At 42.2% G+C, this 15,768-nt stretch overlaps 2 protein-coding genes across 8 annotated transcripts in view; one reads left to right on the forward strand and one right to left on the reverse strand.

Annotated features, from left to right (window-relative positions):
• The window catches only part of LOC143423208 (uncharacterized), a 236,895-nt gene that overhangs the window by 2,471 nt on the left and 218,656 nt on the right, over positions 1-15,768 (reverse strand). For 4 of the 5 annotated variants that reach the window (XR_013101797.1, XR_013101798.1, XM_076894366.1 and 1 more), the window contains exons 1-3: positions 1,352-1,485; positions 375-523; positions 98-215 (exon numbers count right to left, since the gene is read on the reverse strand). Coding sequence is in view for 3 of the 5 variants with exons in the window: in XM_076894366.1 (XP_076750481.1) it covers positions 98-215; positions 375-511 (255 nt within the window). In the remaining 2 variants the exon portion in view is untranslated. Of the gene's footprint in view, positions 1-97; positions 216-374; positions 546-1,351; positions 1,486-15,768 lie in introns of those variants that run through there. The other variant, XM_076894364.1, reaches the window with a different exon arrangement.
• Positions 9,333-15,768, forward strand: part of LOC143423206 (lachesin) — a 191,846-nt gene continuing 185,410 nt past the window's right edge. For 2 of the 3 annotated variants that reach the window (XM_076894359.1, XM_076894360.1), the window contains exon 1: positions 9,334-9,553. The gene's annotated coding sequence lies outside the window, so the exon portion shown is untranslated. Of the gene's footprint in view, positions 9,554-15,768 lie in introns of all 3 variants that reach the window. The other variant, XM_076894361.1, reaches the window with a different exon arrangement.

Below are 15,768 nucleotides of genomic sequence, written 5' to 3' on the forward strand. Positions count from 1 at the left end.
GAATTTAAATGATAAACGAACTGAACAGAATTACGTTTCTGATATATTTAATTAAATATATGTGAAGTATATTAGAGCAAGTGAAATATGCAAGTACTTTGCCAATGACAGTCTCAGAACGGCCTTGGCCGTACCACGGTGCGGTATCAATATAATTAATACCCTGCCTTATTGCTTGCCGTATCGCTTCGATAGCTTCATCTTCGTCATACGTACTATCGGTATGTAAAAACAGAAAAATGACAAGTAGAACATTTTTCTTTGATAATTCTAAGATTACAGGCTATTTTGAAAATACTTGTACTTTGTGAATATCAAGGTTTCAGATACGATATTATATAATATTCTTTTCTTATGTAAAAGTAATCACTAACCCATAGTGACAACCGAGTGGTCCACCACCAAACGATAATTTACTGACCAATAATCCTGTCTTGCCCAAAGGCCTGTACTCCATAGATTTTACTGCTTCCACATCGTGAAAACCCTCGACATATGTCGGTGGTAACATTATTATGAATAACTTTAATTAATCGAGTATAAACGTTGCCCAATTATAAAGTATATGTCTTTTCTCTGTAATACAGTGTACCAGTATTTAATGGTATGAGTGTGTCTAATATAAGTATCAAAGTTTTATAGTAAAGAAGACTATTATATTTCTGTAATACATCTGTGTCGTACACTTGTTAGTTATCAGTATATCACTTTAATGTAAACGAAATATCAGCAAACCCGTTAAAGACTTTAAACAGATAATTTTGTTAAAAGTTATAATTAATTAGCAATTGGTATCCGTTTACAGTTTGATCGATCTCTTATCTATTCCTGACGTACTGTTTACGAGGCAATTGTGAAAGATACATTATGGAATGAAAGAATTTTTCAAACTTTTAACACGATTGAAACACAGTCTACATTTTTATGAATAAACTTGTCGAAGAAAATTATTTATATACGTGAAGAGGTCATTATGTTTGAGCCTTTTGTATTTTTGGACTCGGCCAAGGTCTAACGCACTCCAAATAAACAAGATACAACAAGCGTGTACACACTTTCTCAAAAGGTATAGACGAACAAACGTTGAAATTTCATTTGGATGTATTGCAAATAGCAACATTCACAAAGCGTACTAACACGAATTGATTGTCCTCAATCAATCGCGTATCGTGTGGCTTTGTTCGACGATTAATTATACCTGCGCACTTTATTCATTCAGTAACCGTGCTATCTTTCATTTTCGCAAGACTGAATGGAATATATTTTTCTTACATAATACCTAAACAATGTTTGGGAATGTATAAACAATATTGAAACGTGTTCGAAAACCTTGTTGCGTAGAGTCACTCACGAACGTAGAACTTAACAGGTCACTGATAAGAGCACGACTGACTGAAGATATGGAAACGCTAAGCTACTTCAGTATTGCCATCTCTTCGAGTCAGATGAATTCTCGTATCATTTCTACACAGCATTGTTATCACCAACGAGGTATATAGATAAACCGTTCGTTTTATAAAACTTCGTATCCCACGTTCTGAGTTACCGAGCGTGCAAAAAGAGGACGCGGGTTTTATCAGTGGTAAACGATAAAGCTTGTTGTGCTCCTCTTGAACAATTAATTTATTTAATCAAGTTAATAAAATATACAATAAAACTGCATTTTACAGTGGTATGTATACTTATGGTGCAATGTTTTTCATTTTCGCTAATATAAATGATTAAGAAGGAAGAGGAAGAAAAAGAAGAGGAATCAAGAGGATGATACTGTACTATCATATTATTAATTTAGCATTGTCGAATTAGTCTTAAGCTGATTATTCTATTTTCTAATACAATATGCTTTAGTACATTTAAAGTAACGATGGCTGATTGAAGAGATTTCTTCAATTTTATTGATCCTTCGAGGATCGTTCTGTATCTTCTTTCTTGTAATTATTATAACACACAGAAAATAATAACTAGTTAATTATGATTATTTGAATGCATTTATTCTAAAAAAGCATTCTAAGAGGAGTCGGTAACATTGGAGAGCACCCAAGTTCTGAGAACTAAAAGTCTATCGGGTGAACAATCAACCTGTACGTATGTCGGTGCTGATATCGGAAGCAAAGAGACTTTATAGAAAGTCGCTTTATCGATAACAGATAAGTTAAAACTGGCGCCAAATCTCTACTTCCGGTGGTGTTTTGAACGCACTCAATATGGCTGCTGTGATAAAGTTTGAACGCGTTTTAATCACACTTTCCCCAAGAAAATAGGTGTCGTCACTTGAAATTTTCATACGGATCAGATAAATAACATTTTAAATTCTTTTTTACGCTCGATCTTTTCGAACGTACATCTACACAAACGCGGAGAATGCGTTTCAAAAATTGTGGGTTGCATTCACAGCGATGGCCGCCATATAAAAGAAACGAAATGGAATAACGCGCAGCGAAACGGACGAACTTATCACCTAAAAAAGGGCGGTGAATTGCGCACGGTTAGAAAAGTAACGAACGGAATTCCGGGATTTTTACGCGGCTACTAAATAATAAAATTAGTACGCTGTTAACAGTGGGCCGTGCACCGGCGGTTAAAGCTAATTTAATGATTTTCGTTATTGGCTCGAGCACCGTAAAGCTATCCAGGCCCATCTGTTGCCCGCGTAGATTTTAATATCGCTCCACTCATTTGCGCGCCCCGTCCTGGAATCGAATCGGATCGCGCTGTTCCGCACCCAAACGCCATTTCAATTCTCCGGCGATTTGTTTACAACTATTTCACCATCGCCGTCGAACGGCGCTCATCGATTCATCGCCGTTCCATAGTCGCTCGCGAAAGTTTTCAAGTGGGCAAAAAGCCCAGACAAATTATTGAGGGGCATTAAGTGGAATTTGATATTAGTCGCTGGGCGAGCAGGTAGCTGGGAAATTACTGCCCCCAATGTTTGCGAGATTTAATGAACCTTTTGTATGACTCGAATTACGGTTTAATCTCGCAGTCCTCGATGCCGATTGCGTGACCGATGAATATTTCTATTATTTTTCGATATTTCAATGTCTCAAGAGGTACGTGTGCACATAGATTCAATTACAGTTGAAACGTACAATAAAAAATAGCTTTTTGCAGCTATAAATTTATTGTAATTATTAAACTTACAGCATAATGATCGTAGAGATTTAAATACACTACTATCATTGACTAAATATATGTTAACAATATTAAAATATTCCTTTCGAATACTGTTCGTATTTAGAAACGCACGGTTTAAAATCGTTTCTTTAATTCCCATGCAGATCATTTAATTATTTCCTCTTTCATTATTCACACACTAACAAATATTCCTTTTTTTCAGGCTATCGTCACGATGCACCATAAACACGACAAGTATAACAAATTGGGGCAGAGTCCATCCATCAGCAAAATGATCAAAATAATCAGTCTGAAATGTGGATCCAACAGAAGCGTAGCCAATTCCTCTAAATAATGAATCTTCCCTAATTTGCACGTCGCATCGCAAATAACAGACGTAAGCTGTGAATAGCGCGGTAGATCGCGCGAAAATCGACAGGGGTGCAGGGTAGTTCGGGTCGGGATCAAAGAGTACAATTAAAGTCGCCATTAAAGCGACACTGTCAGGCGTCGATCCCTTACAAACGACGACACTCGGTGGCTGGTGTTCCACTTTCAGCGGGAGCGTTTTGTCGCGTCCGAGAGGAAGTTGCCGGCAGTACATCAAGTCACGGGGGTTGTTCAATAATTCCGGTGGGTATCGTAAAGGAACAATGAGGCGAGTATTGGTCTTTCGTCGTGTCGCCGCTGCTGGGCTGTCCCTCTGTCTCGCCCGCGACCTTTTTCCTTCGTGCCCGGAGCCGTGGAGAGGGAAGACGGATAGACGAGTGACACTGGCTCGTTTATTAATAAACGAGAAGAAAATAAAAAAAAAAAAAAGAGGAGAGAGGAAAGAAAGAACGAGGAGAATAAAGGAGTTTGCGAAGGGGGAGACAGTTAGTTGTTAAAGGGGTGAGAGTGACGATGCCGAGTGAGAGAGCGAGGGATGAAAAGGAACGAAGTGGTAGGGCGGCGCGTGACGCGGGGTTTAAGGAAGCCGCTGAATACATATATATATACATATATATATAAGTATGTATATACATATACATGTATATACCCTCGCGCACCGATCGTTCGCCGCCGCTTTAACAATTCGCGACGCGTCCGCGTTAACAGCGTTACGACAACAAGCTCGAGTTGTAGAAACTTATAACGAGAAAATAATGAACCCGGTTCACCAAGTCTGCTTGGAATGCGAGCCCTGGTGTACGCCCAACCTCCCGCGCAAGTAGCTGTCCCGGACCCTCTCTTTCACCCCGCGTCCTTTTTCCCTTTCTCTCATTGCGCCCCCCCCAGGTTTAACCACCTTTTCGATTTTCCACCGCTTTTCGTAGCCCCCGTGCCCGGCCCCCATTCTAATTTCACTCTTCGTTTCCATCGCACGAAACCCTCTCCGCCCGCTTTTGTCCGCTTCATATTTTCGTTTTACCGATCACCAACACCTGCTCGTTTTCCTCCGCCACTGCTGCCACGGTCCTCGCCTCGTTCCTCGTGCTCGTTCCTTCCCACGTTCCTTCCACCCGCCTTCTTTCTTCGTCCCCCGTCTGGTCCACCCCGCGCGTAAAGGGAATATTTGAATGTTGTTGTGGATTCCGCGACGGACGCAGGCGGACAACGGGAAAAGAAAAACGGCGGAGGAAGCACGCGACGTACGCGAGCACGGAACTCTCGCTATTGGTAGGCGAGAGGACGACGAATCGAGCGAGAGGAATTCCGCCCGGTGGAATCTTCAACCCTGAACGAAGCGAGGACAGGAAAGACTGATGTCCTGTATCCTGTCCCGAAGGCGTCCTACCCCGAGCGATCGAAGGAGGAGGACGTGCGACGCCGTGAAAGGAGGGGGTGGCGAGAAGCAAGGATACCGTGGGTATCCGGAATGGATTACGGAATCGGATGGAACAGCGGACCGGAAACTCACCCCTTCTCTATCCTCTAGCGCGACACCTCATCATTCCGCCACGTTCGCCTAGGTATCCCTCGACGTACAACGTGTTTCGATCTTTCCCCGAGGCATCTACGGTGATTTAAGTCACTGTTTACGTTTCCGTGTCTTTCGCAGCCCCTCCGTTTCGCTCGTAGATCGCATGGGAATTCGTATCCGTCTTCGTGCTGCTTCCTTGGATCCTCCACGCGCGAATCCAGTCTAGTATTGGGTCAACCATTGCTAGGCTAGACGGGATCGAGGGGTGGTAGAATCGAATTTCCTTGCATAATTTGTTCACCTTGTTCGTCTGTTTTAGCAGAAATTCAACGAGAATTGTTAAGATTAACAGGGATAAAATGGATAACAGTTCAGTCGTATAATTTGTCATACTCTTTCGATTTATAATTAAAAATACCTTCGTCGATTATTTCTGCGCATACATTTCCAGATTGAAACTTGCGAACTCTACGGTACGCGCATTCGACGAGAATGGAACTCTGAAACTTTCACGCAAATCGAAGAGAAACAGAGGACATTTTAGGGCAGTTGTTCTGATGAAAAATGTGTAACGTACTTGCGCGCTTTGGATCGTTATCGCGTGCACGAGGCACATTGTTAGACGGGACAACGAGAAAGTACGGTATTTACCGAAATGGGAGATCAGATGTGTCTCACGGTACGAGCACGAACGAAATGTTTGCCATTGGATTAGCATACTATCATTTAAACAGACATTCCGGATGCGTCATCCGGTCGTCATTAGTAGCGCTCATTGAAGGTCCATTGAAAGCTGGATCCAGTCCTACAGACTAATTACAGTCCGGCGTATACGGTTTCGAAAGCGAGATTGAAAGGGCTGCGTCACACGCACCGTATCCCGTGTTACCTAGTACCTATGAGCTTGGTATTGTGAACATTAATGAAACCGAACATTCTACTTTACGCCGTTCTACGATTCGACTCTCGTAATTTCAGCTACGCGTTCCGTTTCGCCTTCGTTTCCCTGAGAACTGGAACCAATTATCGAATCGAAACGACGCAAAATTGCACTTCATTCTCATTATTTTTCGTATCTCCATCGGTAGTTTGCTTTCTTTTCTCTTTCATATAAAATTCTGCTTTTTATAGCAACTCGTAGAGTTGTATCGACTTTCTGGGTCAACATAGCTGTTCAGTTATTGATAATGGTACTGGCGTCTGTTCGTGTGAACCGCTCAATTATTCAAACAACCTGGGTGATCAATTCCTTAGCGTTGCCTCAGTGGAACGTATTTAAAGTACAGCTACAATTCATTTATAAGCGCAACGGTGTTCGTTATTTTAATAAGAACCATTTATGGTGGTAGTGGAATGAGATAATCATTTACGATTAATAACAAAATCTTAATAAAAAAAGAAATATATATATATATATATATATATATATATATATATATATCAAGACTCTGAAATGAACAATCGATTGAAATCGTTAATTGCCCTCCATATAGAAGACGTTTATTAGTTCTATAAAATACCAAGAAACCACGTTTTTCCAATGAAATTTCGCGACGTATCTTCACACCAGACGAGAAGGCGAAAGATAATGCCTGCCAGATCGATGATGGTGGCATCGAGGTCGAGTGTTTTTATTCCATTACTCGAGCAACACCGTCTTCCTAACCACTTACTTAACCTACAACTTTCATCCCCGTCTACCCCATGTCGCGGCTTGATGGTCTTCGACAACTCAAATATTATCCACCGTTTAATTCTCTCCAGCTCGTCACACGAACGCGACTGTGTTGTAATACGTCGCCTAAAATGTAGATACTGCAATTTAAATCCAATTCGTCGTAACACGGATGCCTTGGATATGGTTCCCACAGGGTTTCCATTCCCCTACCTAGTTACTTTAGTCGAGGAATCTCGCGACGGATGTATTCGTTGTTCATCACTTTATTGGATCCATCTTTTTGGTTGCAAAGAAGAACTTGTATAACATACAACGAATTTTCAATGTAACTAACTTAGAATTTACTGTTTTATAATAATTTCCATATCATAACCATTATTCCCTTAATTTCCACACTACACCCCTTTATAATCGCTAAATTGGAACTGAAGAGAGAAAGAGTCTTTAAATAAAAAAAATTGAAAGAGTTTCGTTCATAAAGGAAAAGTTTTCGAGTATTCGTGGCATCGACCATTGATTTAAGAAAGAAAATATGTACGCAGAAAAATTAAACGCGATCCAAGTCGATCACGCTTCGAATCCGTGCGTCGGCTGTTTCAAGTCTTCGCGGGGATTGATAAATGGTAAGGGCGGATATATCTATAGGAGGGAGAAAGTGACAAGAGGAGATACATCGAACAACGGGGAGAAATATGGCCGATTCATTTGAAAAAGCGCATTATGCTGGTCGGTCTCGTTATAGGGGCTGTAAATAAAAACTTGGCCGGTCGTATCTGCATTTCAACCACACCCTGGGCCATTTGCATCTCATTTCGAACGTTATATCAGTTTCATTAACGAAGTGGAACAGTAGATTGCCGTTCCATCGATTACGCGCGCTTACCGGTTGCTTTTGTAGATACACGGTATGTATTAAAGTGGAATTTGCCTTGACAAACAGACGCGCGTTGCCAGATTGTCAACAGTTTCGTTCTTCCACCCATTCGTTGGACGGGTGTACCTTTCAACCGAAAGTTTGTTAGATCGAATTTGAAACCTACAAATTGTGTAAAATTATTTTTAAAAATAGTCAAAAATTCATATAAAAAAAGGTGAGATTACAATTTTACATCATTCCTTTCGCATTAATTATTATCTCTGTGTAATATTGTTTAGAAGCAGTATTACACGATGTAATTTCATATTTACATCATCATTTTATTCAGAATTGTAGAATAGATAGTAAACGTTTAATCTTTCTTCTCGCAAGAGTTTCGTGTGCATGGGAAGCGTATACCCAACAGTAATTTACATGTGTAATGGATGTGTCGGATTTTGCACACTTGCCAAAAACAGGATGTTCCTTTAAAGCTACACTATTCCCTTTACCATTTTCGTACTCTCAGCTCGTACCGCAATTAACGAATCGTGATAGTTCTTGTTGCTGAATACACTTTAATTATTCTATAATAATTCTAAATAACATCTAAATTAAAGGAGAATTCTTAACTCCCTTCATCACCAATGTACATCTATACTCATTCCTAAATTTGGGAACCTAAATCTCTCTTAAATTTAGGCACCCATATATATGTACAAAAATCTTAGATTATCTATTAACAAAAAACAGTCTGGACAAATTTACAAAATTTATATAACATACATCAATTTTCCTAATAAAATCAAATCTCCTCTCTACATTAATCCAACCATAAACAACATCCGAATCAAATCTCCAAGTATCTAAAAATCCTACGTAAATATTTCTCTGAACAACCAACAATATTTAAACCTTAACTACCCTGTAATTATCAGTCATCTACGCGAATAACCTAAGACGTCGTCCGCATGCAACGAATCATAAAACAGGGTCCATTAAAAGACACGAACCGATGGTCAACGAGGGAGAGTCGCGATTACACGTCGCGCTGGTACCGGATGGAAGGGTTCTCCGGACGTTCTCTCGACGGAGAGGCGCGGCGTGAAGTGGCGCGATCAGACGCGGATGGAACAGTGGAAGAGCGGCGAGGAACGTAACCGAAGGGCAGAGAAACCGCGAGGGCTCGCCGCCCTCGCCGTTCCAGGGGGTTGCAGGTAGTCGCATGTGGAGGCGGAGCGACGCTGCGCGTCGCGTCTAGCCGGCGACGCCGGGCATCCTGCCCCTAAAGCGTCGGGTGGGGAGCCGTGGAGAACGCAGTTCTCGACCGATCGCCGAGAAGGTGTAACGATTGTTGCCGCCGCTGGTTCCGAGTGGCCGCGAGCCGTCCGCGAACGCCACGTGATCGACGCTTCCGACTGGTTTCCGGAGAACGGCCGATCGTTCGCCCTCGTCCACCTTCGCCAGTCTTCGCCCCGCTCCGCTGGTGTTACCGCTCGCTGATCGTCGCAGTCGCTACCCTTCGATCGTTGGAGGACGTCGATCCGGATCGCGATGTCGCGCGAGTGGCACGCTCGATCGTTCGTCGATTCTCCACGTTTCGCGTAACGTTCTTCTCGTTTAGTCGTCGCGTACGTACGATGCGTCTCGTTCCTTGTCGATCGTGAGTGGTGATTAGAGGGAAGGGTTGACACGCGTTTATCCACGTGTACGCGTGTATCGTTCGCGCGGCTTGGAACGTCGTCTAGCAGATTCCGGATACGGGACGTGGTTTGGTATCGTTGGCTGGTCTCCGTGGCACGCGGACTTTGGACATGCCCGAGTGGCGCAGTTAACCGGACACGTGATCCTTGTGTCACACGACGGGCGACGTCGTGATAGTGTTTAAGGGTGTTCAAGGTGCGTCCTGAGTCGACCAGGGGATAAGAATGCCACCGCTGGAGACGTAGAGGCGATCGCGGATCTGGGATTTTCGAGATCAAGGAGCTCTTTGAATAAGGTAAGCGTGACGTTTCTTGTTGCAATTTCTCGCTTCTTTCGCGAATGTTCTTCTTGTTAAGGATACTGCGTTACGCTGGTTGGTTTGTTGTTTGACGCTCGACATTTATGACTCACGGAATTGGATGTGTAAAAGTTTATTAGCGTGTAGAAACGTTATTATCTCTCGAAGGGGTATTTTAATTTTATCGAGAAAAGCGATAATTTGACTCTGTTTTATTTATTTTGAAACGTATGTGGATATAACATGTTATATTTATGCAAGTAATCCTGCATAATTCCTCGGTTCCTTCCGAACGTATCGTATTAATTACCTTAACAAGCATACATTAAGAATAAACGCGGATGTACTCGTATATACGCAGGTTACTTGTAATGCCTCGCATTTATCGACGAAAACAAACGAAACGATAATATTCACTCGAAACGGAACTACGTCTCGTCGAAATGTCAACACGAAAGTATCGAGAATGTTCTAGGTCGATCGTGCGATAGAACGCTGCTGAAATTGCCAACCTAAATATATCACGAGAGAACACGTCCGTTTAATATTTAAAACCACTTGGAGCAAATTAAACATCCGAAAGGGAAGAATAATGAGAATTATACGGGAATCATTTTCCGCGCGATTAACTTTCCACAATGGAGGAACTTTAATCGTGCGAAGTTTCCGTGTTTCCTTCTGGGTAGGACGCATTCAAAACAGAAATCGCGCGAGGATCGCGCAAACTTGGATTGTTTATTTTCTTTTTTCTCCTCTCAGCCTCTTTTCCTACCCGAAGAAACGAAATGCTAGGTTCGTAGTTAATGGCCATTCGTGTAGTATCTCGTCTATTTTTCCTCCCTCTTTTTTCTTCCATTCCCTCTCTCTCTCTCTTATTCTCTCTCTTCCTCGCTCATTCTCTCTTTATTTACTCGCTCATGCTATCCGAACAAAAGTCACTGTCGCTGCCCACGGAGGCGGATGGATTACTCGGTGTTTCTGCATTGATTCTTCTTCTCCATAGCCTTAATTGAGGTTCTAAATCTGGACAAGCGCTTTTACACTTCCTTTTGCGACAGTACTTTGTTGCCGCGCACCAACGGACCCGTTTCTTTCGCCCCGCGCGAAATTACACCCTGCAATCCTTTCCTTTTATGGTTTTTACTGCGCACTAAAAGCTTTTTTTGTTTTCTTCTTTTTAATTGCGTGCCCGTGGAGGTGCAGCTACCGCCGTGGCTGCTGTTTCAAGTTTCGCGGCGTACGCTGCAAGCGAAATGAGACACCCAAAGGAGGAGTTTTACGCAACGTTCACAATTGATAATTAAATTACTATTACCTGGTGAATACCTTTTGCGCATGGTATCCATTAATTTTTCTGTACGTTTCTTCTATGTATATATTTTCAATCTCGTGCAACTCGATAAATTTGCTTCGAAACGACAAAGCGTCGTTTTGTCAATTTTATTTTAAGAATACAAATTGATAGATTCTGTTTTAGAAGAAAAGAAAGAAATTGTAGTTACTTCAATAATGTTTCCGCATAATATCATAAAGTAATGGTAGCAAAACGATATTGAATGATTATGTGCGAGCAGTACGTTATAAGCAAAGCTGCACACATTCGTACGCCGTTCGTCACGGGATAAAGTAACATAAAATTGAAACTAGCCGATATTGAAACGATTTTACTGCGACACGATCATAAACTTTAAAAACTGAACCCGTTTGTAGTAACGTGTACGCGTTATCAGCTGAGCTCGCCTCCATTTTTGTTTCTAAATCACGGACTTTCAAGCACCGAACGGGGGAAAAAGTTGGACACGTTTCAAGTGCCCGCGTTACAGACTGCGCTTGTTAATTGAGATTTATAATTATTTCAGCATATTCACATGGATTAATTAAAACACGGCGCAGAGTTTATTTAAAGTACTTGCTGCTCATTTACATCCTTTGGAGCAGAATTTAAACGTTTGTACAGACAATTAGAACAAGCTTGCAGAGGGTATTGAACATATTAACTAAATTTAATTCAAATCGAAAAGACAAATTTTTATTACATCTATCTGTCGTTTTATTTACAGTTCTGCATTAAACGTATTAAATTCTGTTAATTTCTAAGCCTTGCTTAACAAAAATTAATTTTAACACCGCAATACGTTACAATTTCAAATTAACAAATTCGCCACTTGATTTTCTTCCACCAGTCTCTTCTGAATGTCTCCAATAATCCAAAGAAGAAACAACAAAAAGAACTCGCGTTCACGACAATCGATTAAGAAATAAGTAATGGACGTACAGTACACCCTGCGACTTAAAGCTACAAAAACGTGACGCGTCTTCGAACACGTGAGGATCGTTCGCGGATCGCGGATCGTCGACGCGCGCGTCGCCCTGTGAATTGTTCCTCAAACAATTTTCCACTTAGTCGGGCAAGGGAATGGGTGTCCCCGGCCAGGTGAACGGAGTGAAAGATTCAAAGTTCCATTTGCACGCGGCTCACGTCCCGCCGGCGCATAGTTTTCTGACCGCGATGGGTGTATGCAAATATCCAATACACCGAGGCTGGTGGAGGCTCGCGAAACCAGGCGCGGAGGGATCATCCCGGAAAAACGTGGGAACATATGCTCTCGCGTGTAGAGGAAACCGTGGGCCCAGGCGTGCTGGCGATGGAACGCGTAGAATGCGGCTATTGGACAGGGGATGAAGAAGAAAAAACGAAGAACGCGAGTGTAAGGAAAAAAAAGGAGGGTGGAAAGTGGCGCGAGAAAAAGCGTTGCCAGACGAATCGTTTTAAACTATCGTCTAGTTCGCATTCCTGATTTCAGTTAACGGGCTTTGTTTATTTCCCTTTTGGGTTCCGCGAAGGCATTATACGCTTGCCGCTGCGGAATGCAATGCATCACGGATAAGGGATGGGAAAAAGAAGAAGAAGGAAGACGCCGTTGGCTCGCTGGACTACCAGTGACAGGGAAGTTTCGCTCCGTCTCTTATTTGCTTTTCTATCCTCTCTCCATTAGGAGTGCCAGCGAGGCTCTTTAATCATGCTTTTCAATTATCGTTGGTTACGCGTCCTGAACTGATTCGCGTGCATCGATAGCCTGTGGGTTTAATGAGGAACGAGTCGAGGGTAGGTGTCGGGTTCCTCGTAATGGCACTGGCGAACGAGAACTTATTGTTAGGGAAAGAGTTTAAACTGTTCGCTCGAGTTCTTTTCAGGTTGTTAACTCTCGTTATAGCGATAAGTGTCGTGGAAGTTTATGTGCTCGCTTATATCTGCGAATGTACGTTTTCTAAATTTTGATAAATATCTATTTTCACTAAGAGATAATTGTTTCTATTTTCAAGTAAGAAACTTTCTGCTAAAGAGTTGAATCGCTACAGAATTCGTGACGAATGCGAAATTTCAGCTTCGTGATATTTAGTTCACGCCTTATCCTTAACGTGTTATACAGATAATGTAAATTTTAGCGCATTAAAAATTTCTCGATCGTTGGATTTAGTAAATTGTCAAAGGTAGTGTACGAAGAATATGTTATCGTAAAAACCAGAAGAGCGTTTGTTACACAAAATTTCGTTGCGTTCGGTAAAGCACGATGAAGAAGAAGTCCGTTTTTATTACCGGCTGTAGAGCAACAAAGGGCTGGCCGTCGTTGGCATCGTTCCATTGTTTCTAAAGAATTTCACGTGTCACGCATCGAGCCTGAAAGGCATAAAATTGATTTACGCTCACTTGAGGGGAAACGCATTGTTTATACCCCTTTTCATAAAACCGTGATACGATAAATATGCGATGGACGGGCTGGAGCAAGATTAAACGAAAAAGAGCATCGAACGTGGTTGTTACGAAATCGGAACGCGAACCGAACAATGCGTTTCATTGCACGTAAACAGTGTCTAAATTAAGCGATCTCGCGCCCATCCGAATGATTGATCGATGTCGTTCAATTTTCTTTCTCCTCCTTTCTTTCTTCTTTCTTTTTTTTTCGTTTCTTTTTTGCGTTCGAAACACCGCGGCAAGAAGGGAGGATAAGTAATGGGCTCGAATTGTTCCGCTTCTTCTTAAGCTGAATTTAATGTTAATAACCCGAGCGCGAGGAGTCGTGCGTCTCGATAGAGCCCAGAAGGACATTAATTTAACAGGGGTGGTCATTAAGCGTCGTGATGAATGAAACGCGTGCACTTCTGGATGCCACGCGATCCCGTTGCCCGTTGATGGAGAGGCAAAAATATTTCACCGTCGTCTCGCTACATTTTCGCCCTTTCGATCTTTCGGATCGCTCGAGCCGTTCGAGACGGCTAGAATTAAATCAACCCCCGGCCAAGGATCGCGTATTCAACTTTCCCTTCCGCGAATGATCAACGACCCGCGAAAATACCCGTTCGACGTATGAAGATTAATTCTTCCCCCGTCGAAATCGTGATTCAGTTCACGCCAACCGATTTTTGGCGAGCTGCCCTCGATGTAACGCTTATTATCAATCGTATCGCAGCGATTTGAGGCGTTCCACCCTGATACTGGCTCGCTTTTCCTTGCGACGCTCGTGAGAAGAGGCGCGCACCTTTCAGGGATGAAAGAGGGAGAGAGAAAAGGGACGAAGGGCTTAGTCAACGAGGAAAATCGTTTAGCACGCGATCTTCTCGTAATTCTGCACGCTAGTTTCGTGGCACGCTTTGTCTTCGTCCCTCGTCTGACGCGTTACACGTGTTGGATTGTTTCCACTATCATTTTTGGTCGACGTTGTTATTATCATACGTAGCAACCTAATTGATCAACCGATCGTTAGTGTACGTCCATGGAAAGATACTATCGTGTATGTTATTCTTTCTGATAATGGATGTGTGAATGTATGTTAACGAAGTACATGGAGTATACCAATCGATAGACGTTTCAGTATCGACATCGAAATTAGTAAAACGTGCAGAAAGAAAATTATGGAATATACTGTAACAGAGATTAAGAAGATTAATTATAAAATTATTATTAGACTTTCGAGTGTTATTATGATATGATAGTGATTTCTAAGAATACAACGTATGGATGAAATTACCATTTTATAAAAACCATTTTTACGTACCATTCTATAGAAATTAGGTACACGATTTGTTAAAATTAGGTTATTTTACGCGATGCACCGTCTTCTATTTCATGGTTTCGCTTAAAATCCTTCATTTCGTAATTCGAATCTTAACCTAGAAGCAGCTGACCGACTTGCGTGCGAAACTGGAACGATCAAACGTAATTTCCTCCACCTTTTTTCCCCCCCGCAATATTTTGCCTCTCCTCGCGTCGAGTAACTCAAATTTCCCTCGGAGAATACAACGTAACGAGCGCATTTAAACACGAGAACCGGGCAATTTCTTGCTATTCCGAGGAACTCTCCCCGGCGGTACGAGTGCGAAGCTTAAAAGCCGTGCCTTTCTTGCAACGCAGATACCCGTTGAAAGAATTTTCAGACTTTAAAGCCGGAAACTTAGTAAAACGTAGAAGTCCATGACGAGAGGGGGGTGGAGTGGGGTACAGGGCGGCGTAGGAGGGGGACGAAAACAAAAAGGACATGTATCTCGCCGGGACTGAATGTATCTCGAGATACAGCGGGTGTTTCGCGGAAACTGGAGCGAGAGTTTGTTTTTGTTCAACAGTGATTTCGTGATAAAAGGCACGAATTATTCATGCAAAGTTTTTCGTTGCGCTTTGTTACATAAATTAAAGTTATATCTCCAGTACGAAGGAAAATTCGTATTGCAGAAGAGAGTACAAACATGCACAGTGATAGAATTAATTTTCTTTCATCTCTCTCTCTCTCCCTCTCTTCATCCCTTCTGCTACCTATTACGCATAAAATTATGCGAAGCGGTGTGTTACAATTTTTCTCGCGACACGTATGTTCATTTTACAAATTGTCCGTGTACGCGCATCTACGAGCGACGTTCGAGCGGCTTTTGTTGCAGACGCAATAATGGACGCGAGCTTTTTTAAATATAAAACACTGAGAATGCAATAGACGAAACTGTAATTTTTATTAGAGGCTCGTTTCGCGTGTTCGAAAAATAATTGAAACGTATTGCGTTGGAGAATAGACGAGGTTCAATTGGAAAATAACTCTTTAGCGTGCACAGTTTGGTATGTTCCGCGTGAATTTTGTCTGAACTTTTATCTCTTGGTTGGTTAATTAAAAATTCGATTCTCGTTCGTTCGTTCGTTCACGGCTCGCAAATTGCGCGCGGTATGCACG

Source organism: Xylocopa sonorina, chromosome 4 (assembly GCF_050948175.1).
Source record: "Xylocopa sonorina isolate GNS202 chromosome 4, iyXylSono1_principal, whole genome shotgun sequence".
NCBI classification, from domain to species: Eukaryota; Metazoa; Arthropoda; class Insecta; order Hymenoptera; family Apidae; genus Xylocopa; species Xylocopa sonorina.